Here is a 24,896-nt window from a genome sequence, read left to right as displayed (position 1 = left end):
CAGCTGGATTTAATTAAAGAAGTACATAATTACTGCATAGGTAATTATATTTCAGCTGGAAACAAGTTATTTAACCCTAAGCGATTGGGTTAACAAGTGAGTAGCTTCTCACTTGTTAAACAACCATGTGGAAAGATAATGTGATTCTGTGTTCGTGGAAAACATGTTAAGCTCTTTCAAAAGGGGCAAATTATTGGCACACATCAGAGATAGCACTCAGTATTGAACTACACTCAACTAGGTATAAACATTTTCCTGACCAAAGAGTTGGGATGGGGAATTTTAGGGCTAGTAATATGGTAAAAAAAGTAAATAAATATATAATATAATATAAAATAATAAAAATAATAAATAGGTTAAGTCAACATGTGACCATAATCATGTTTTGGTACAAAAGCAGTGTCCAGTTTTTTAAAGGTAAACATAAGTAGATTATCTCCAGTTTGCAATAAATGCAAAATATGCAACAAATGCAAAATAAAACAATAATGCATGGTAAATGTTTAAAAACAATGTTCCTCATAGAAAGAGTGGAGGAGATTTGTATATTCTTCTCACTGGAGTGCATGATATCCTTAAATGATTCATTTAAATTCAGTGTATATAGGGCAAGGGCTTAAGCCTTGGTTAAACACTCATGATCTCCAATCCCACAGACGGCACCACATCAAGGACTGTTATTTAACAGTATGTGATAAAACCACATTGGCAAAAGAAAACCACTGTCAAGTGATTCAATAGAGAGATACTTCACAAATGCAAACAATACTGTGCAAAACAGGAGCCTTAGACCTGAAACACATTTTAGGCTGGAGTTACACTACACGACTTGTAGCCCCGGTTTCCAGTTGTGGCTTACAGTTAGAGTGAAAGTCGTGCAGTGTATGATGGGCTGAGACTCAATGTTTTGCCTTAAAATTGCGTCCGACTTCAGTCACACGTAAATCAGTCACAGAATCTTGTAGCATAAACTCTTTACCAACTTGAGTCTGAACTGACTCCATTAGCAGCCAATGAAAAGGGACCTTAAAACACTCAACTTCTACCTTAGTACAACATCAGTGACAGTATAAAATTGTGTGACCAAAGATAAACCATTAGATCACGCTAGATGCATATTACAGATGTAACTGATTATCCACACCAAAAACACACAGTGGGTCACGTAAAAATTGTATTCAAATTTTCCGTTCCATCATATAACATAAGCAGTTGTTACTGCGGCACTGTAATATTGCAATGTAAACGCAAGCTGGATTCTGAGCATTGTGACAAGTGGTGGTACAGTCATGTTTTCTTGTACCATATTGTGTTTTTTTTTCCAGTTAACTGGCATGGCGCGATGATTTGTCCACTGTAAGCCATAAATAATGAGCTTTTAAACTGCCACTTTAGCATTCCAATACACACTGAATTTGTGCGGCAGGATCGAGCATTTGCAGAGTTGCCATTTCAGTGGCATGTGCATTTGTGTGATTGCATTGAATATGTTTCTGGTTTATTGTTAGCCATGTCCAGAAGTAGGGTCGATTTGTGTGTGGTCAGGGGAACCCACCTGGGATGGGCCATCATAAAGTGGGATGTATCACCCAGTGTATCACTGGAAAGAATGATAGGGTTCAAGAACCATTTCTGTACATAAAATACATTTTTAAAGAACATCCAACATATTGTTTAATTTCGTAAAGCCACACATCCAAGCCAAGAGCCAGACTGTAAAAAAAAAGAGATATCCTTTAAAGTCATCACCATTAACAGTTCCTTCCTACAAGCCACAAAGAACAGATGAAAGAAAAAAGCTTTAAAGCAATGACACGGGACTAAACTGACTTTTGTACAGACACCAGGGACAGGCTTGTATCTGACCAAAGGGATGCTGGGAACATGTGAGGTCACAGTAGAAGGGGCTGACCTTCTGAGGGGTTTGACAAACTAAGGAGAAAGGAATTAGCTTTAGAGAAGGAGTGGAATATGTGGAAGCTAACACGACACATCATACCAAGCACCAGAGCAGGATGTTCTTCTTTTATACTATCTTCATTATTAAGATTGTGTGTCCTCATGAGAAAGGGAAAACAGCACTGCATGGATGAGTGAGATAAAGAGAGAGAGAGAGAGAGAGAGAGAGAGAGAGAGAGAGAGAGTCTGCGCTACTTTCCCTGCAGAAGCAGTGCCCTCCGCTCTGAGCTTCACACCAGTTACTCTGTGCTTTGACCTACTTTCCTCTCTGTGTTTTATTTAGATCAGACTCTGGCCCTGAAAAGAGATTCTGTTTGTTTTTTGTCTGTAGGTTCATTCTGAAAGCACGGCACACATTCTATTTTAATAAATGCATAACCTAGCAGGGATTATCTATTATAATATCCCTCCTCCTGAGCTCTGAGAATGTATCTATTTGAGGAGGTTGCGTGTGCCAGTTGTATGTGCACAGGCCTGATAAGTCCTGTGGAATGAAAAAAGAAACAAAGATTGGAATAAATTGACCTTAATAGAGTCAATACCTGACCCACTTTAATATAATGACACAATGTGTTGGATTTGGGCCCATTTTTGAGCTTAGAACATGGTTTCCTACAATCCTCTATTGTGATAAAACCACATTGGCAAAAGAAAACCATTGTCAAGTGATTCAATAGAGAGACACTTTCACAAATGCCACTTCTCACAAAGGGCAAACAATACTGTGCAAAACAGGAGCCTTAGAACTGAAACACATTTTAGTCTGCAGTTACACTGTAGCTTAAACTCTTTACCAACTTGACTTGAGTCTGAATTGACTTTATTGAAATTTATTCGTCAAAAGTGGATATTCCATGGCATCACTCAAAGAACCATTTGTAGGACCATTTGTACATTTTAAAGAGTGTATGGTCCTTTAAGTGCAAATAACCAAGGATTAAGGTTGCAGTATGAGTTAAATGGGTGATACTTGAGCCACTTATTCCACCCTGTAGTGTCTTGGTCTTTAAAAGTATTTTTTTTCAAGCCTTGCTTATGTGTATTTGTTTGAATATTATACAAAAAAAAAAAAAAAACTGAGCGCAAATGACAGATAAATAAACCTGCAATCTGACACCAAGGTCAATTTCATTTTGTCTAATATAATAATGTGCTTAATATAGTCACATGTCTGGAGAATGAATTAATATTAATAAATATGAATGTCTGTCAAGGTCCATTGGCCTTTTTGCCATCTGCTATTATGTGTTACAAATGTAATTAATCATCTGCGCCATTACAAATACTAGGTTCATCAAGGGTTCCATAGTAGAGTCAATGCTTCTTTGCATAGTTTACTGATTTTTCACAATATATAACATTTCTATAGAGCAGATGGCAGAACATCAGCTAGAAATGACTTGCTCTCTCTGTCGCTTCTTTTTTTTAAAAACACAGATACACAGACATGGGGCATTCTGCATTTCCCCTTCAGCTAGGTGGAGCTAATTTGGCTGAAAAGGTCAAATATGGCGGCGTAGAGCGATAGTGTTTCTGTGGAGCAAAACCAAATAAAACCTCTCGTCTCTGGTGAGAGTGACCCATGTGTTCACGAGTTAATCACCCCTCACTTCATTTCCCCCAGCCCCTGTTATGGCCGGGGTATTAGTGTGTGTGTGTGTGTGTGTATTGTGTTGCGTGTCAGTGCAGGGAAGCTATGCCGACTTTTTGTTTCTCATGAGGAAAGAACGAGGGGTAGAGTCAGTAGAGTCCAGGTGATTAGATGGGCCATGACCACATTGCTTTCAGTGTTTTCACATAGCCCTAAATATAATAAACATTAAAAGGAAAAAAAACACTAAAATGAAATAAATACATTATATATAAAAGTTGAAGGTGCTAAATGAAGAAAAAGCAACAATTGTGAAGGCATATTAAAACAACTATAACTAAATATATAGCAGTATTCACTTAATTAAAAAAAGAAAGTCAATATCCCTCTAAGCCAGTCTGAAATATACTGTAGACACATAAAGACATCAGAAAATACCTTAATTAAAACATGGGTCTGACATCAAGGGTCTCCTAAAAGTAAAACCCACCCCATGATGTCTAACAAGAGCTGTACAACCAATAAGATCTCATAAAATCTTTACATATACTGTACAACTAAAAGTGTTGTCCTGTCCACTGGTTACACTGTTTTTCTAAGTATACACAACCTGTCAGCCATTGACCTGAAGATGAATTGAGAAAACAGTGTCGCTACAGCTGCATTTAGCCTAGTTTTCTTCATTATGACGCTTATAAAAAAGGAATTAATGGATGGAAACTCATGCAGAAGTGGGGTTAAGGAAGGGCTAGGGTTAAGGTTGGGTTAAATTTAGATTAGGTTACGTTTGGAACTATGATCAGGTGCAGTAGGTTTGGCTGTCTGCAGTTGTGAGCAAAACATAACTGATCAAATAATCTGCTATTAAAGTTACCCATACATTTTGCACCATAATGCATAGGGGACAAATGCATACGTTTTTAGCCCAGTTTTTAGTTATTTTATGATAAAACAATATTTCAAATACAGTCCACAAAAAGCTCAAGTGAACTCTTCTCTGCATAAACCAAAAATACTTAGATTTAACTGTGAAAATCCTAACCACACCCATGCTCGCCCTCCACTAAACATAGTTCTACTGTCATCTTTTTTTTTTTGCTTTTTTCTCCCCATCTGTGACTTTCCTCTTCTCTCTCTCTCTTTTGCTGATATCTTTTTCTTTGTGACACATCTCTCATGCTCCGTCTGTATCTGTCTGCTTTGTACTCTGCCATGTTCTCATTTAGTGTGAACCCGCTCCTCATTTGCATTCAGGTGCGAGACAGTTCCAAAAGCAGCAGACGACTCTGTTGAGATAGATAAAGATACGCCAAGTTCCTGAGCTTTATTTAGAACACATTCCTATGAATATCATGCTCAAACAGCTTTCTCTACACGTTTCTGTGCAGCTCCTTTAGTATAACTTATCAGTATACAGTCGCTCATCCCTGCTTTACTAATTAATCTTCATTTGAATTACCTGAAATTGATTCTTATATCTTAAAAAATATTTATTTTTCTTCCCTTGTGTGTGCATAAATCTCTTTTTTTTGTCCATGCAATGACATCTGACCCTGCAAATCAGTATTCAGAGATAATGACGTAGTACTACTTAACTACTGTATTTAACCCTTGTGTGGTGTTCATATTTTTGTTATTTGTTTACTTTGTTACTTGTATTTAATTCAGCAAAATTAAGCAATTCTACATTAAAATGCTTTACACATGCTTGCTTCACCTAAATTGCAAGCAATATAAACAGCTTACATGGTTAATATTTGCCCTTTACCTTTCTTATGTTACATTTCTTTTAAAAAGTGCTACTCTTTTTTTTATTAGTTTTTTAATAAAATGTAAAAGAAAATGAATTAAACTCAAGATATGAGTAGAAAATTTGTTTAGTTTCAAATTTACAAATGAAGCAATGTTTATTAACCCTTGGCCAAACATACTGTATGTAATATAAATGTGTGTGTGTGTGTGTGTGTGGGGGGGGGGGGGGGTGTACAGTGTGTGTTTATCGAAAATGTGTTTTGATATATGTTTTTCACAAAAAAAAATGAGCCAATGCCAATGAGTTTGAGTTAGAAAAAATATTTTTTCAGTATCATTTGATGAAAAATGAAAACGGGTCCCACAGACCCGAACACCACACAAGGGTTAAGTACTAAAATGCTGTATTTGTAACTACTGGCATCGTTACTCATTGCAATAATATATATATATATATATATATATATATATATATATATATATATATATATATACTGTATATATATATATATATATATATATATATATATATATTTTTTTTTTTTTTTTTTTTTACAAATCAATGCAAACCCACATTATTCCACATTGTCAATGCAATAAAATAAGGTAGATGCTCTGCACTGTCACCGGGTTTATTGAAGCGCCTCATCATTCAGCAAAATCTAGCGATCAAGTTGATCTTAAAAGAAGACCTCGAAAGGCAGAAAGCAGTTTGGTTATTTTTTTCGGATTCACAAATGAAGGTAGAAAAGAGCTAGACCAAAGCAAAGCATTATAAAACCGTAAGTTGCAATTTAAATAGGATTTTAAAGTAAGGATGTGCCATATATAGGTTTCATATGCAATGATATCGCAAACATTTTTGAATATTGTGTACGATATTATACTCTGAAATATCGTGCCATATCACCCACCCCTAATTATCACATCAGAGTACAACTTTTTTTTTTTTTTTTACTGTTTTTATAAAAAAAGAAAAATTCACACTGTTCTCATTTCCCATTATATATCTGCTAGAGTCAGATAATATCTGTCCAGTATCATTTATTCTACTTTAATCCTGGATATATTGAGATATTTGGAGTTCTGTTACAAATCTGATCAAATTCCTGTATTTTTTAATATCTCAGTTAGTGGTGTGCCATATCATATCATATCATATCATATCATACCGTGTGCAATAATAAAATAAAATTTTCATTTTGTTGCAGAAGTGTATTCTTCAAATATTTTTTTTATTCAATGTTTTGTCATATCACCAAGAGTATCGTTATCGTGAAAATACCATGAAATATCGTGATATTATTTTAGGACCATTTCGCCCACTCCTATTATAAAGCCTATTTTAAGGTTAAGATTAAGGTTTTTCCTGACATAACAGTTGTGTGAAAGTGTGTGAGAATCACAGCCAAGTATACGTTTATATAACATTTACACTGTTGTAGTGTTATGGACATGTTAAATGCTAATAAAAATAATTAAATAAATGGTATAATGGTAATATTTGTAATAATGGTAGGTTAAGTGATCCTTGTACAATTACAAAATTAGTTCTTTAAAAATATCTTCTCAGATCAAAACAAAACCAGAAACTGTAACTGAAATATCCCTAAATAAACCAATTTCGAAGTGAAGCGCACCAAATCAAATCGGAAAATTTTAACTATTACAGAAATCAGTAGTGAAGACCTTTTAGGAATAGCATGTTAAAAAAAAACTAAAAGCACTTATTTGAATAACTAGTTAAAAAAATAATAAAGTGGTTATTTTATTGAGCTAAATCCTTTTTTGGCAACATTAATTTTGAGTATGCATTTATATGGCTCTCTGTGCTGTGTCTCAAAGCTCATAGCATGCATCATACTATCCAGATGTCTGGGGACTTTATAAATAGTGGTACCCCAGTTTTGCATTCAAATGGCCTACATTATTAAATATATTTTTCATCTCTTTCCAGTATGATTTGCAGTGTGACCCAGTCTATATTACTGATTGTCAATACATGGGGTGATAATCCTCCAACATATACATACCCTACACTCATGATCAAATCAGCCTTGTTTCTATCTTTAGCTAACTGCCCCCTTTTCTCTCACCCACCTTGCCTGTCTTTTCCTCTCTTTCTTTTGTTCCCTGATCCATCTCTCTTTCCTCCCTTCACCCTACCCTACCTCTCTCTCTCTCCCTTCCCAAGTATGAATGGTTGCTATGGAAACTGCCTCCCCCATCTTTCGCTCGCCCACTCTTTGCCGCTGCAGCAGCTATATCTCGGAGTTCAGCGCTGTTGCTTGGCAACAAGTCACACAGTGTTCCCTAGCAACAAGACCACCGCAGGGGCCTGCCAATCCTGAAGTGTGCATCTCCAACCCCCCACATCCCCTCCCTGCCTTCCGTCCATCCTTCACATACCTCTCGGTATAGAGTCCCCATCCAGCCTATCTGCCATCTCCTCTGCTTGTTCACCTACTTCATTTTTTCCTCTCAACTCTCCTCCATGGCTCTGTTTTTCCTCACAGGCCTTTGCTGCAAAATAGTATTGAGCTGAATATATTACCATGCGCTCTAAACTGAAGCAACGCAGTGCTTACACAACACATCTGCACCAAGTCGATACCAGCTTGGCACTTGGCACCGGTCACCTTCGAGAGCCCAACACAAAGCCGAGAATGAAGTAGCGCACAAGTGTATCATGTTCTATTGAAGGGACTGACGAGGAGAAATTTTAACACGTTATAATTTTTGTTTCGCGCCACTATTCCAATGTAATTACTATGCATCCAATTCAGTAGTGGGTAATTGCAGTTATTACAGTAATGGAATGCAAATATTCCATTACAGAGACTATTATATTCAACTAACCTACTATCATCACATGGACAACACAGTTATACTCCTTTAGTTTCAAATCAAAATAAGCAGCCAATCAAGTACACATAATTATACAGTCCTAATAATACTGAGTTCTGAAGAATCTCTACCTGATTTAAAGATAATGTTCCAATTTAAAGGTTCTTTACATGAACATATTCCTGTTACAAACATCTACAAGCTTCATTTTGGAACTCAAAGGGGTTCTTCAATGAAATCCTTCAATCCTTATTTTTAAGGAAGTACATGGGATAAATGTACTGATCTTTAACAGTTTTAAGGCCAAGAAGATTGTACCTACTGTTAAGCATGGTGGTGGTAGCAACATGGCCTGAGGAGACTGGGACAGGGATATGCTAAGGAATAATAAGGAATACCTCATCAAGGACTACCTCAGTTCATTGGCATAAAACATGGTCGTGATGTTAACAACTGGAATATTTGACTGTTCCAAAAGGACAGTGACCCTAAACACATATCAAATGTGGTTGTGTTATGCATAAATCAGGCTAATATATATTGAAACCTATTCAATTCAACACCAATTAGCAATTAGGTACAACAACAACAACAACAAAAAAAACGAATAGATTTCTCCTTCTTGTCTTTCTACCTAACTCCTAAGCTCCTGTCGATCTAGTCCAGCAAGGCTCTATCAGACTGTCAATATCTCAGTTATCTACCACCCTGGAGACACATGGCCTCTGCCTAATCTCTCTAATGGGAGAGCATATCGATCCGCCAGTCTGTCCATATCTGTGAGGAACACCAAATATGATCAGAGTGCACTCACTGACCCAGCCTCAGTCCTCCACTGTGACATTCAAATCTCAAAGGAGAGACACAATTTGCTGTGTTCCATTATTTCTTTGCTAGGCAGGCCAATCCCTAATAATCCCAACATTAATTAAAACTTTACAATTAATTTCCAGCGAGGACATTAAATGCCTGGAAATTAATGGATGCTTCACCTTATCTCGGCTAATTTGACTGTAGGTGAGGGCAGAGTCTGACATGCTTCTGGACAGACAAATTGGCCTGTTAACAGAGGTACCCAGGCTTGTGATAAGTGCATTACATTACAAAGAGAACAAGGAGCAAGTACACCACTGAAGCTCTAGTCATGCATTAAGATTACACTTTAAGTTCAGTCACCAGAGATAAAGTACCTGAGAATGACAATCTCTACCCACATATTTGTTCTTTCTTAGCCACTGTTGTGCAATTGGACAAGGTTTACTAAAAAAAATACCATTTGGCTAAATAAGAAACAAGAACATTTATTTACGATTCTAGTGTTAAGAAACTATTCATTAAATTTAGGGATGCACTGGATATCTGGCAACCAAAAATTTTGAGCTGACAGTAGTAAAAACCACTTTTTGTGTTCGATCAAAAATAATTATTTGTAACAAACAATGCCTAAGACATTTCGCAGTGTTTAAATGAACAGACATCCCAATCCTAAAAAACTTTTTTTTTTGTTCATATAGTGTACTAGTGTACTATACATTGTACATAATGATTTAAAAAGGTCTGGCAACCTAAAGACTTCCACAAACTACAAAGAAGAAGAACCAACAAGGCTCAAAAACTGCTAGAGTTATTTAAATGCACCCTGGGTAAATAAGCATGGCTGCATATATTAACCTCTCCAAAAATAAAACATCTTAAATTATAGTGTCCGCTGATAATTAAGCACTTCTGCAAGTTAATTATGTGTTTTGCTGCAGACTGAGAAAGAAAGTCACGTTTGATAAATGCAACAGGACATTAGACTGGAAATAATGTCTGAAAGCCAACATGAAGGACTGTTTAGTCATGATTCCTGAATTTTCTGTCTGCTGAATGAAGGTGGGGTTGCCTGTGGGCAAAATATGACTATTATAGTTTTACTTTTCAGTTTGAGTTTGAGTGTTTTTGATTTATTTTACATCATTTCAATTTATATCATTCTCTAATCCACATTAGACTGGGTATAATGCAGACAAACATGGTCTACTGCTTTTTTACCTTACAAGTCTGTGTAGCTACATATGTGCTACTTATATTTGTTCAGTACTGTGTGCTCTTTCACCAGTTATCTTTTAAAAAAAGTAAATGGTCTAGGTTCAGCAACAGTATGTGCTGAAAGAATGAGGTCAGCTGACCACCTCAAAATACTGAATATAGACCAAGATATTACATCAATGGATTTTTCTGCTCTGATGGTACGGGCATATTCCAAAATGACAATGCCAGAATTCATAGGGCTGGAATTGTGAAAAAGTAATTCAGGGAGCATAAGATAATCATTTTCACACATGGATTGAGAGAGTTTACCACAGAGTCCAGACCTTAACCTCATTGAGAATCTTTGGGATGTGCTGGAGAAGGCTTTGCGCAGTGGTCAGACTCTACCATCATCAATGATCAGCAAGATCTTAATGAAAAATTAATGCAACACTGGACTGAAATAAATCTTGTGACACTGCAGAAGCTTATCAAAATCAAAATCAACACAAAATCACCAGAATCAAATCTAAAGGCGGTTCCACGAAATATTAGAGTGTGTGACCTTTTTTTTATTATACATAGAAATTAAATTTAAGCTGTATTTTACATGCATCATAAACATATTTATCATGAATATATCTGATCAATACATTTTGAATATATTTTTTTCAATATGAACACACAAGAGTTAAAGCAATTGTGTCTGATAAAAGCAGCATTCCTCATGAGCACAGAAATACATTAAAAACTACATAACATTAAGTATTAAAGACAGATTTACATTTTTAGCTTTCTGACAATATATAACTTGTCAGAATGAAAACACTGATGATGCAGTTACCAGAAACCATGTTACTATCCACAGCTTTACAGTTGTATGTCAAACTACACAAAATAAGGACAGTGGTTTTGAATGCTCACTGGAACTACGATTTTGTGAACAAGGCTTTGTCACGATGGTTTGATAATCTTATGTCTATTGGTTTGGGAAACACCAGCAACTACCCTAACATCTATTTAAGTTGCCAACATATTAAGCAAATATGCTTTTGGAAAAATACACCACAGATCAAGTGACTGCTATGGGACTAAGAGAAAGCTCTGTTGGTTTTGTAACTCAAGTACAAAGCTTACATATGTTTAGTTAGCATGACCAGGGATGTAATCATATTAATCACAACAATATCCTGCGATTAACTGCAGTTAATCACGGTTGTTTTTCTTAAGACGCAAGTTTTTACAGTGGATAACAAAGTTGCATATCTGCAAGCACTGAATGCTTCGCATACCGTACTCATTGTGTAAACAGCATGGAGCAGCAGAGACAGAGTCTGTTTATAGCAGTATATTATCTGGCTAATATATCAGATTGACCTGATAGCTGGTTTGAATCGAGACCAGATCAAGAGACCATTCTTACCACAAGCGAAACACTCCAGAGTTCGTTTGGAACCAGACCGAGACCATGCTTTGGGCGGGGACGAGGTTGATTATGGCAGAAGTTGGGGTAAAACTTGGTGGCATAATTAATTTGCGTAAAAAAAAAGAGTTTCTGATTCCAACACTTTAAAATTGACAGCCCTGATAAAAATGTGTCTTACTGAATTTGGATTTGAAAAGTTATCATGTGACAAGTTATGTATGGTTGGATTTGTAGATAAGTTAGTTAAACTCAAAACACAGACAGTATTTCAGCTAACTGAGGCTCAAATCATGTTTGGAGTTCAAAGTCTCTAAGAGCAGAGATTTGAGTGAATGGTTTTGAGGTGTTCTGACAGTTTTCAGACACTTTGTCTGGACTGTTTCGTCCAGGTTTGCTTGCTCTACCATTTATTATACTAAGTCCATTGTTATTTTTTCCCACCTGTTTTCAGAGCATAACATTTCCAATATGTAAGCTCCCACAGTACCCTCGACCCTGTGACTGTCTTGAATATACATTATTAAATTAGTTACTTTAACCATGTTCTGGGCAGGGATAAAACATAAAACTGGCACGGCAGAAGTGTAAAAAAATAAAATAATGATGTCTCTTAAAAAAAGTTTAAAATACTTTTTTTTTCATATAATATCAATTTTTCACTCAAGCGTACATTCTTTTATTATTTTCTTTGTGAATCTAAGTGTAAAATGTAGTGCTTTTAATAAGACATTCAACCAATATGTTATCAATGTAAATTGAAGCTGCCCACAACTGTAACAATTTTTCTTAGTACAGTATGAGTACTGCTGAGTAGTCACCACACCACACCACTGACCACACCACACACCACCAAACAAAGAAGACCTTTGGTTTGTTTGTTGAAAACATTTACTTGTACATGTACATACTTGTATTGAATATGCATAAATTTGTTAAAATCGCATATTTGCTTAAGTATACAATGAAAAATATGAAAAAGAACAGAATCTATCTACCTACCTACCTATCGATCAAACGACCTACAAACCTAGCTGCGTGCTTACCTACCTTCATATTCACTGAGCACTTTATTACAAACACTGTATTGTCACTGGATAATGGAGCTTCAGTTGGCTCCTAAAACTCTTTTAAGACGTTCCACATTTCTTCATTGCGTGGATTCCAAAAGATGTTGTAAACATTCCTTTTAGACATTTTCTAGATGTTTGTTGACATGACTGTCTCATGCAATTCCTGTAGAGTTTTTCAGGCGCACATTCTTTTTTATTATGGGACCACTGAAGGCCACTGATTAACACTGAACTCTTTCGTATGTTCATCAAATCAGTTTGTGATGACTTTTGCTTCTTGACATGATGCCTTATCATGCTGGAAACTGCTGGAAGAAGATGGGTCAACTGTGGTCATGAAGGGATGCATATTGGCTGTGGCATTCATTCAAGTCACACAAGAATTATTGGTGTTCCATGGAAACATCCTCCACCCTCCACATCTTTCCACCAACTCTACCAGCCTGGATTGTTGACACAAGGCAGTTTGTTTCCATGGTTTCAGGATCAATCATCTGTGTTCTTTAGCAGAAATTGAGATTCAACAGATCAGGCTTTGCTTTTGCAGCCCAATTGCAGCCTCAGCTTTCTGTTCTTGGCTGACAGAACTGGAGCCCAATGTGGTCTTCTATAGTTGCAGGCCTTTCATCTCAAGATTTCGCCTCAAGACACGTTGTGTATTTGGAGATGTTTTTCTGCTCACGACAGTTCTTATGATGTTATCTGAGTTACAGTTTTCTTTCTGTCCTTTAGGTCCAGCCTGGTCATATTTGTTCAATATCTTTCATCAACATAATGGTTCTATCCAAAGAAATGCCATTCGCTGGATGCTTTTCTTTATTAAATCATTCAGAACTCCAGGATATTCCAAGAGATCAGCAGCTCTAGAAATGCCCTAACCAGGTGGATGGGCATTACCTGAAGCTGCTGTTTGTAATAATGTGCTCGGTGAGTATATAACATACCTAAAAAAATGACCTTTAACTACTTTATCTACTGCTAAATCTTAACTAGAGTAACTGCTTAAGTAACAGTTCAAAATTTACATCAAACATGCTCAAAACTTGTTTAATTTTGGAAGATGTATGGTCTCACCTGCAGCACTGGACACAGTGGGCCAGTTCTGGACCAGCATGCCCTGTGCCCCCTGCATCACAGCTGATGACTCCTCCATGTGAACAGAACTGTAAGATAAAAAGAATCAGGTCAATAAAAATCACCCCTTGGTAAAAAAAATAAAAATCATGACACAAAACAAAAAAAACATGTTGTTAAAGCAAATGTTTTAGGCACCTGTGGGACTTTCAGTAAAGAATAAGTGTCTTATCTTTGAACTAAGTGTTTATTAGCTCAGTATTTCACAAAAAACAGTGCTTTTACAGCCCTATGTCTCCTAATCTCTCCTCGTCTGAGTTTAATAGAGTTATATCTAGTTCTCATCATATTAATCAACATCTGGTTTGGTAAATTGGTAAATTTGGTAAATCAGGGGAGCTGCTGACGGAACTGAACATATACACATGCTGGCTGAGGAGCATCCAGGAGAAATCTGGAACCACACTTTGTTTTTCAGCTCGGCTCACAGGATATAACATACTTATAGTTAAAAATGAGAATGTCTTGTTATGTTTTACTGTACATTACATTACATTACATTACATTTGGCAGACGCTTTTGTCCAAAGCGACTTACAATAGTCAAGTACAATGTAAAATAAGTTTCAAGGTAAAACATCTTTGGATAGGGATAAAAGGAGGACAAGGGGAGTAATAGGATAGAGGAGTGAAGGAGAGGAAGAAGGAAATGAGGTTAGAAGTAGTTAGTGTGTTAGAGGTGTTAAGAGAGTAAGTGCTCTTTGAAGAGTTCTGTCTTCAGGAGTTTCTTAAAGATAGCGAGAGATTCTCCTGATCTGGTAGTGGAAGGTAGTTTGTTCCACCATTGGGGAACTGTATGTACAGTACAGGCCAAAAGTTTGGACACACCTTCTCAATCAATGCGTTTTCTTTATTTTCATGACTATTTACATTGTAGATTCTCACTGAAGGCATCAAAACTATGAATGAACACATGTGGAGTTTTATGTACTTAACAAAAAAATGACCTGGCCTCCACAGTCACTGGACCTGAACCCAATCCAGATGGTTTGGGGTGAGCTGGACAACAGACGGAAGGCAAAGGGGCCAACAAGTGCTAATAAACACCTCTGTTAAACCACCTTAACACTTCCTTCAAGACTGTTGGAAAACCATATCAGGTGACCACCTCTTAATGAAGATCATTGAGAGAATTATGCCAAGAGTGTGCAAAGCAGTAATCAGAGCAAAGGGTGGCTATCTTGAAGAAACTAGAATATAAAACATGTTTTCACCTTTTTTTGTTAAGAACATAAAACCCCACGTGTTCATTCATAGTTCTGATGCCTTCAGTGAGAATCTACAATGTAAATAGTCATGAAAATAAAGAAAACGCATTGAAAAAGAGAAGGTGTGTCCAAACTTTTGGCCTGTACTGTATGTTTATTTGCATCTGTTCAAATCATACATGGTGCTTTTTCCAGGTAAAAACAGTCATATTGCTGAAATAAATGGATTAGTGTAATTTGCTTTGGTGCAAAAACGTTTGCACACTACTATATATGGAAAAAAGAATCCTGTTATACAGTTACGCAGTACGATAGACATTAACACAGCAAGAGAGAGATAGAGAGGCGTGCTTAGTTTCAAGCTTAGATTTAAATTTTTGTGAATTTACAGAGCCTGACTAATTTGGAGATAACTATGAAACAACTGACAATAATGAGACAACTGACCAATAAAATTGTCCTTTGTGTGTGTGCCCATTCTGTATGTATGCATGTACGTCATACACATGAATTATTCTGTCACCGTGTATGCATGTACGTGTGTTTGATTTGCTCAGTGTGTGTGTGTGCATTATGTGTGTGTGTGTGTGTGTGTGTTATGTGTGTGTGTGCATGTGTAGCTCTTGAAGGTGCATGTCAGACTGTGTGTGATCTGATGTGTCTGAAGCGTGTGCGAGATGACACGCAGAGTTGCCGTGGGTTATCATGGTCTGTTTTCGTGGCACTTTGGCTCCTGCGAGGTGCACTGAGGCGAACACGGAGTGACAGAGGAGACGGCTAATAGACACGGAGGGACCGGAATAGAGGAGACACCACTGAGGGTGTGATAAAACAGAGAAGAATTGGTGATGAGGAACAATAAGCTCAAAAAAAATAAAAAACATTAATTAGTCCTATTAAAAAGATGAATTAAAGCATATTTTGAATGAAAAACCACAATGCTCAGTATGGCAGACTGTTTAATTTTTTTTTAGTTTATAGGACTCTGTCTGTGTTCCTATAAAAATGTCGTTAAATATTATATTATATTTTCACCATAGCTCTAACTATATAATACTATATAATATATATCTAATTTTCCTTTTTTTGTTCGATATATGTTTCTACATTGTAGATTAATATTAAAAAAATAACAAACATCAAAAAAAAAATCAAGGAACACATATGTATGGTGTTTGTAATAATCTGACCTAATCCCAACTGAGATGGTGCAAGAGTGTTAAAATCTGTTATAAATGTTTTTTTCTACTTAGAAGAATTTAGAGTATAAAACATATTCTGGTTAGTTTAACACTGTCTGCTTACAAAATGTCATCAATATTAAATTTACAATGTAAAAAGTCAAAAAAGGAAGAGGTGTTTCCAAACGACAAATAGTATATATTGTTTGGGGTGTAAAACAAATAAGGTGCCTGTGAGATTTTAAAAAAGCAATTTATTTGGACAGTAAGTGTTTATTTGCTCATAAAAACATATTATATTCAAACATTATATCTATTATATCTTGTATTTAAACACAAAAAGTAGTGATTTTACATCATTGTGTTCATTAAAGCATTTCCAATACTCTCTTCGAAGAAAATAATGTTATTATAAATAGTTATTTAGTTATATAGTTATATCTAACACCTGGATTGGTAACTTAGTGCTTCATTTTAAATGATGGTAAATAAGGTGATCTGGTGATGGAATTGAACTGTTAGCAACCAGGACAAATCTGGGACCAAGTATTGTTCCTGATTTTAACCATTTTATTCGTTTTAATTTATATTTACTTGCATATTTCAAAATATGATCTGCGGTTTTACAAGCAATGTGTTTTATTGTTGAGATGAAAGCTTTAAATTATATGCTTAACTGCCTTCAACATTTGTTCTTGTTTTTGCTGAACATTTTAATCATTGCTTTGGGTATATGGGTGGCATATATGTCATGAGATATTCAGATAAGTGGATTTGGAGATCATTTATTATATTATATACCCAATGTAACACATTTTGGTGTATCACTTATTTCATTATCCTTCCTTATTGTTCTATTACATGGTATCTGAAGGCATAAAGGTAAAGGTAACTAATGTTTTAAGACTTTTTATTTTAATTAGTGGCAAAATTAAGATCTGAACAATATTTAAAACAAACATAAATAAGCTAAAATTTTGCATTAACAAAAATTTACATCTTTTACACATAAAATAGGAGCCAATGCAAAATTAGGGTTGGCTATCGCCCATGCTTGTAATTGAGGTACCTAAAAATAGTGCCTCCTCTAAAACAATAAAATTAGGTTGTTGGTTTTGCTTAGTTCAGTCTGTTGTTAAATCAGTAAGCTAACTTGTATTTCAATGTTTTTAAAAGGCAGTGAAATGTAAAATAAAATGTACTTCCTGTCTGTGGCATTTTAAAGATCCCCTTTGGGTAACGAATTTAAGAAATTTTAATACTAATTAGGACTTTGTAAGGCTCTGCAGACACCCTGTATTAAAATGTTATATTCTCTCAGTGTCTTCTGTATTTAAAACTGAATTTAAGTGAATTCACAGTCCCGTAAGTGCAGTGCATGGAGCAAGTCCTTAAAAGATGGGTGCTTGTTTTGTTTTCTATGCTCACTTGACAGGGCCTTTAACCCTCAAACAGCCTCAGTGTTGATCACCATGGCAACCGTACCTAGACAAGCATCCGCACAACTACCGGGCTCTGTACTGTGCCATAGCATTCCATACATCCATAATGGATGTAAGGCATGTGGAGCTATGAGGCTGTGGGTATAGCAGGGCATCTGCAATGCAGCACAGGGTGTGTCAAGCACCAACTGCTCTGAGTACGTTCGCACTCCCTGTGTGTGTGTATGTATGGGATGAGGTGAGGAATGGGATGGATTTCTGTTAAAACCAAAAAAAAAAAAAAAAAGATAATAATTAGCCTGCACTCTGCAGTTGCATACATAAGATCATAAGGCCATCAGCAGTGCTAACAGGAAGCCGCAGAAGATATAAACCTAATTCCCTAAACAAATCACATTACATGGCTTATTGTGTTAATGAAATGAATAATTGCGCCGAATTATAGTACTGAGCAACAGTGCACCAGAGCAGCAGTAAAGGACATGATCTAAAAGATGGCCTTATGAACCAAGCCTCTAAACTGAGCAGCTGCAGAGCATGAGCCGTGTGTCATGTGACGTGTTTCTGTTGAGGGAGGATCTTGCAAAATGTGGAATAGGTTGCAAAAAATTGGGTGGAGATTCGGTACTATTCTTCAACTCTCGAATAGCCATACATTAGCAATCTTTGAACAGTCTTGTTGGTAAAAACGACCACTTTTCCCTTTAAAAGCCTTTGGTTTCCTTTAAAACTTTTACAAATTAGTGATAAATTAGTTAAATCCTTGTAAAGTTGGGTCAATTATTTATTTTTACATTTTTAAAAATATTTCTTACTAATTTTATCTCATTTTCTTTCCAAGTTTAAAATGTCAATAACCCAATCCATATTCACATGAGCTCCCCCTAACAGTAGTAATGTCTTTAACACTAGTTAGTGCATGCCTCCTCCGATACATGTGAAGTCATCCACTGCCTCTTTTTTAACAGCTGCTGCTGTAGCATCACTGGGTATCCAGCTCACTCGGAGGAAAGCGCAGCGACACAGCTCTGATACATCAGCTGACAGATGCCTGTGCTGACCAACATGACCAACACTATGAGTGCTATGGGCAGAGTGTGCCATCTACCCAAAGAGAGAGCATAGCCAATTGTGCTCTCTCTGACTTCGGCTGCTGAGGCAAGACATTTCCACAGCGATAAATATTAAGATAATTAGTTCTGAAGAAAAAGAACACCTGCAGTGCTATACTGTACAAAGAAACACATTGTCAATAATGCAAAGCACCCAAAAACAATTTAGAGTACTAATAGCACACTCTTGTTGATAATCTCCAGGCAGCTAAAATGTAAGCAAGTGAGTTACAAGCTAGGCTTTTCAATAAAAAAATATATATATATTATATAATAATATTTTTATACAACGGATCACATGATTTTGTGCAGGTTATGCTTTTACAGTACTACTTGCATATGGGTTGTTTACAAATCTGTACTTTTACTCTATTTTACTGTACTTTGCTGCAGACACCACAGTGTAATAGATGCTCAAAACTAGCCAAATGTGTGTTACCAAAATCTTACTTTTCTGTTAATTAATTAATGTTATTTGTGCATTTATTTTTTGCACACAGAGTAGAATATCATAATTTCCAGAATGGAATTTAATTTCTTAACACATCGCTTTTTTTTTTTTCTTTTATCTTTTATAGAAAAAATAAAAAACTTTATCTGCAGTTTAAATGATTCACTGCACTTTTAGTAAACTAAACAAAACCAATGTGAGTAGCATCAACATTAACTCTACTTCACAAAGAGTCAAGGCTAAAAACCATTGGATATCTTGTGTCAAGGATATAGATCATGATTTATTGGAGTTATCAAAGATCAAGATCACTTTCTCAAGGTTAATGCTGAGAGTGTTCACACAGGCACCTTCTTAAACGCATGCTTGTCTGTTCTGTTGTCTGTTCTGCAGTCAATTGATATGTGCTTTGTAATGATTGTAATCTCGTATTGACTATGCTACTAAGAGAGAGAATTATATTTACTACTATGAGAATTATATTTGTTTGCACCACAAAATATAGAACTTTCTAACTGTTTAATACCAATGTCTTCATTTTTGACATTTTGCACTTTCACTTGACTATAATTATAATGAATAACGTTGTACACTGCCTGGTCAAAAAAAAGTCACCACAAAAAAAGCTTAATCTCTCATTTCATTGGACCGCCTGTGGCATTGTTTCATTAAGCTTCTGCAATAAATTCACAAGATTTATTTCAATCCAGTGTTGCTGGATTAATTTTTCACCAAGATCTTGCAGCAACATTGATGATGGTAGAGTCTGACCACTGCACAAAGCAGCTCTTCTCCATCCAGCACATCCCAAAGATTCTCAGTTGGGTTTAAGGTCTGGACTCTGTGGTGAACTCTCTTAACCCATGTGAGAAAATGATGATCTCATGCTCCCTGAACCACTCTCATAATTCTAGCCCTATGAATCTTGGCATCATCATCTTGGAATTCGCCCGTACCACAAAAAAATCTATTGATGGATCTGATAACCTGGTCTATATTCAGTATGTTCAGGTAGTCAGCTGACCTTAATTCTTTGAGCACATACTGTTGCTGAACCTAGACCTGCAGACCAACTGCAGCATCAACCCCATGTCATTTGCTCAGTTAAATCCAGGTGGCAACTTTTTTTTTTTGTTTGGCCGCCAGGCATTGTAGTATATTTTCATTATGAATTGACCAATAGAAATGCTTAAAATGTACTTCTTGCCATCATAGAGATACAAGAAATAATGTGTGTATTTGTCCTACAGGAGAACAAGAGTGTAAGTACAGGTGGGGTGAAAGGAGAGAGGATCTATTCTGAGGGTCTGAGATGAGTAATTCTGTGGGAATTCATGCATGTAAATGGCCTCTCTCAGAGTGTGTACTTGACCAGCATCTGTGTGCTTATGCAAAATAGGCTCCCTTTTTTACAAATCTGTGTGTGTGTGTTTGTTTGTGTGTGTGTGTGTCCACACCCTCACACAGTCAGTTCATCAGCTGACTTGTCCTTCATGCTCAGCGCTGAAGGACTGTGTATCTGGTGCGGGAAATGCTGATGACCTATATCCACCACATCACTGCAGATATCCGCACTGCCGAGAAGAGGCCCTCGGATACTGGATGTGCTGGAGCATGTGACTGGGTGTTTTTTGTGCACACTTCTGCATATTTATGTGCTTGGTTAGGGTTATAAAGCAGTACAGATTATTAAGCAGTAAAATATAGCCAATATCCATTTTTGTGTGGATGAAATATTGTTTAAGACAATAAATTATAAATAAATAAGTAGGTCTGTCATGATAATTACATTATCGACTAATTGTACAACATATCAACATGACCTCGATAATTTTTGATTTGGCATTTTGATTTCACTATGTTTTTTTGCTGTTTTTTTTTTTTTTGTTTTTTTGAAGAGGAGAGACCATTAACCTATATTGAGACAGTATGTCATCTTTGTTCAAATACAAAACTTTCTTTTATTTATGTTTTTATTCAGGATATTCAAGAAATACATACTATTGAATGTTTATTGGAACATATGAATGTTCCTAATAGTTAAAATATTTCATGGCTCTCTAAAAGGCTGGAACTGCATTATAATTCAACTATACTATCACTAAATCAGTGGCATAAAATTGTCTTTAAAAGACAATATACTTTATCACAATTATTTATGGGACACTATATCGTCCACACAGAAATATTTATTGTTACAGGCCTAGCAATAAGCATTATTACTGTCATATAGTAATTTTAAGACTATATTATGCCAAAATTATGGTAAAATGATAATATAATAGGATACTAGTGCAGTTTTTCACGCCTGGCGCCATAGGTGCTTATGTCTCTCCCACACTCAGCTCTACCTGCGATCTCCAGTCTCCCAACTACGATACCCAGAATGTGCCCTGACATCACTCCCTCACACAGTCACATGACACTGCAAGCTACCAGGAAGTCAATCACCAGCATACTGAATTCACCTGTTCCCCTTAGTATATATACACCTTAATTCCTCACACAAAGCAGTTCCTATGTTTTCAGTTCCTATGTTTTCTCTCTTCTTCTACCCTACTTTTTGCCTATTCTGAAATATCATCTTGCCGTGTATGACCCCTGGACTGTCTCCGTACTTTGGTATGTTAAACCCTTTATACTGCTGTTTATTTGTATTGACCTTGCTCATTTTGACCACTCTTTGTAGAGCTTAATAAAGTTGATTGCATGTGCATGTATCTGAGTCTTATCAAGCCATGACACATTTACACATTACTTGTATGGAGCAAGGAATTATAGCATTTCATAACAGTTTGTATTATTTATAATTGGAATCTCTCTATATAAAACAATTAAATAATATCACAAAGAATATTGATAATTCATATTCAAAATCTACAAATATTAAGGTAAGCAAGAATTATTGAGGTCATATAATAATATAATGATCTATCCCTCTCTATCTCTCTCTCTCTCCCTCTCTCTCTGATCTACATCATTTCATTCATTTTTAAGCAAAATTAATTATTTACAAACAAATTAATATTTTACCTTAATATTTAAAATGTTCATTTATTTACTCAAAGTAAAGCATCCAGTAACCCAGTATAACTCAGCGTGTTACAGTTTAGACTGTGTCAAGAAAATTGCTGTTGTCACGCAAAGGCCTCCTATTTCCAAAAATCATCTTGGAGCACTTCTCTTGGTGCATTAATCATGACATTTCATAATTAATTCTCATGACACACTGTTTATAACATTCTACCCTGAAATATATATATATATATATATATATATATATATATATAATATATATATATATATATATATATATATATATATATATATATATATATATATATATATACAGTATATAATAAAATAAAAAAATAATTCTTAAAGAAGTGATGCCACAGAAGGACCACTTTTGATTCTATTATTACTATGTTTGTTATAGGGAACTGTGAGCCTGAAGAACCATTAAATCGGTATAGAACTAAATCACAATTAAATAAAGGAAATAACCTAAATGTATTTTTGTCTTGCTTTTGTTAAACAAAACTAAAACTTTAAATCTTTATTAAACATTTATTTTTTTTATATCCCAGCAGACAAACCAGCAAAGTACAATCTATATTCCAAAGCAGTGCTTCTTTAATCATGCATTTACTTCAGCAGTGTTGTTCTATTGACAGTAGCTAACTCTCTAAACAATGCCATTCTAATCATCAACATACCTCAGTAGTGTTATTTTAATGATAAATTTCCTTCAGCTGTGCTGTTCTAGTGACACCTTTTGCTACAGTAGCTAGCTCAGTAGGAAATGTCAGTCTAATCATAAACATACCTCAGTACCTCAGAGTTATTCTAATCATGAATTTACTTCAGCTGTGCTGTTCTAGTCATACATTTATCTAGCTTTATCTAGCTTCGGCAGTGCTATTTTTGTCATGAATTAAGCTGTTTAAAATAGTGCTAACTTTACAGGAAACTCTACAACATAACGTACAGCACACTCTGCAATATAAAATAAATGTGTCCTTTTTTGTATTCAGCTTTTTCACTTATTTTTGACTGCAATATATTTTGTGCCTCCCTTGTAAAACACACTTTACATCACACACATTAAAAGCTTTCTTGCTCTCACAAATATACAGTTTATTACAAGCACGGTTCTTTATTGATCCAAAAGTGGTTATCCTATGGTACTGATTAAAGAACCAACTGAAACTACAAACACTACTGTTTTATCTATAAGTAACTTTATGTTGGTGCACTAATAATGGAATGTCCGCACATTGTAAAGGACAGCTGCTGCTTTCTTATAACAGTGATGATATACAGTAAAGATATGCTTAAAGTGTTTAGGAGAAACTGACTGAGGCTGCTTCAGAAGATTAGGAAGAGCAAAATGTGCTTACCTTTGCACTCCTGCCCTCAAAGATGCAGAGTATCGCCAGTCAGCATTCGGTCCCTTAGGCTGAGAGAGAGAGAGAGAGAGAGAGAGAGAGGAAGAGGGAAAGGGGTGGGACAGGATTAGATAGGTTCTCATCAATAAATCATGGAGCTCTGTGAGAGTCTGTGCTCTCTGAATTCTGATATGAGCTGCAGCCAACAGAGCCCAGTGATAGGCACTGAGCCATGGTCCATGATTTTGAGAGCTGCTGTGTGTATATGTGTGTGTGTGTGTGTGTGTGCGTTTGTGTGTGTGTGTGCATGTGTTGTGAGCTCATAAGCTCATAAAGAAGCTAGAGGCTCCTCTGGTGAATTACTGCCACATCAGTCACCCAGCAGATGAGGTTTGGGGGGACTGAAATATCCAATACTCAATCATTCACTCTTTCGACACATAATCTAAAGCGCCTTTTACACCCATCCACTTCTCCCACTACATCTGCCAGTGCCTTCTGAATGCCAGTATGTCACAAACTCCACCAACTACCTTTTTATAACATGCAAAAAAAAAAAAAAAGCTATTGTTTTAACTAATTTGCTAACAGAATCCTTCTATATATAAAAGTAAGGCATATATATATAAATATATAAATATATATATATATATATATATATATATATATATATATATATATATATATAAAAGCATTGGATGAAGATGAATGTAGATGCATTTTTTTAAAAGAGAAGTCCATTTGCACAGAAGTATTTGGACGCACCACAAGGCCCAATCCCTGTCTGTCGAACATCCTACCTCATTCCCAACTAACTGATTCCAAAAGTACTGGATGGATAGAGCACCATTTTGGCATTTTGAATGGAGATTTTCCATTGGAAGGAATATAGTCTAAAACCTGGCCCAATCCCTGTCTGTGGAACCAACCTATAGAACATAATGTTGAATATAGCGAATGTATATAACCATACATTTCACCCTAGTAAGACTAATGATGCATAAGACCTTGAATTACTTTTTCCCCATGCCTTTTCCTCTTTACAGCATGACCCACTCCTCACTCCTCTTTTGTCAAGATACTCAGTCCTCTTCAAGCCCCCTTTCCTTTATCTAGCAGCCAGCCCACTCCCCACCTAATAGAATGACATCATCTTATAAAACCAGTCAATCCTTTGTAATGTGATACCTGCTTTTTTTTGAGCTTTTGTTTTAACCAATGCAGTAATAGAATTCTTCTACACTTCCTAAACTGGAATAAACTGAGATTTTTGAAGAACTGTTTCCTTAAATGAAAAAAATGAAAGATAAGATACTGATG

At 35.9% G+C, this 24,896-nt stretch overlaps 1 protein-coding gene across 28 annotated transcripts in view; it reads right to left on the bottom strand.

The window, feature by feature from the left end:
- LOC103026865 (protocadherin alpha-C2) overlaps nucleotides 1–24,896 on the bottom strand; it is a 105,069-nt gene that overhangs the window by 3,709 nt on the left and 76,464 nt on the right. For 19 of the 28 annotated variants that reach the window (XM_049468696.1, XM_049468694.1, XM_049468695.1 and 16 more), the window contains 2 exons: nucleotides 23,589–23,647; nucleotides 13,733–13,821 (listed from right to left, as the gene is read on the bottom strand). The exons of the other annotated variants lie outside the window; for them this stretch is intronic. In XM_049468696.1, the coding sequence (XP_049324653.1) occupies nucleotides 13,733–13,821; nucleotides 23,589–23,647 (148 nt within the window). The remainder of the gene's footprint in view (nucleotides 1–13,732; nucleotides 13,822–23,588; nucleotides 23,648–24,896) is intronic. 28 annotated transcript variants of the gene reach the window in all.

The sequence above is a fragment of the Astyanax mexicanus genome, chromosome 20 (genome assembly GCF_023375975.1).
Source record: "Astyanax mexicanus isolate ESR-SI-001 chromosome 20, AstMex3_surface, whole genome shotgun sequence".
NCBI classification, from domain to species: domain Eukaryota; kingdom Metazoa; phylum Chordata; class Actinopteri; order Characiformes; family Acestrorhamphidae; genus Astyanax; species Astyanax mexicanus.
The sequence above is the reverse complement of the archived record's forward strand: the minus strand, read 5'-3'. Positions and strand labels throughout refer to the sequence as shown.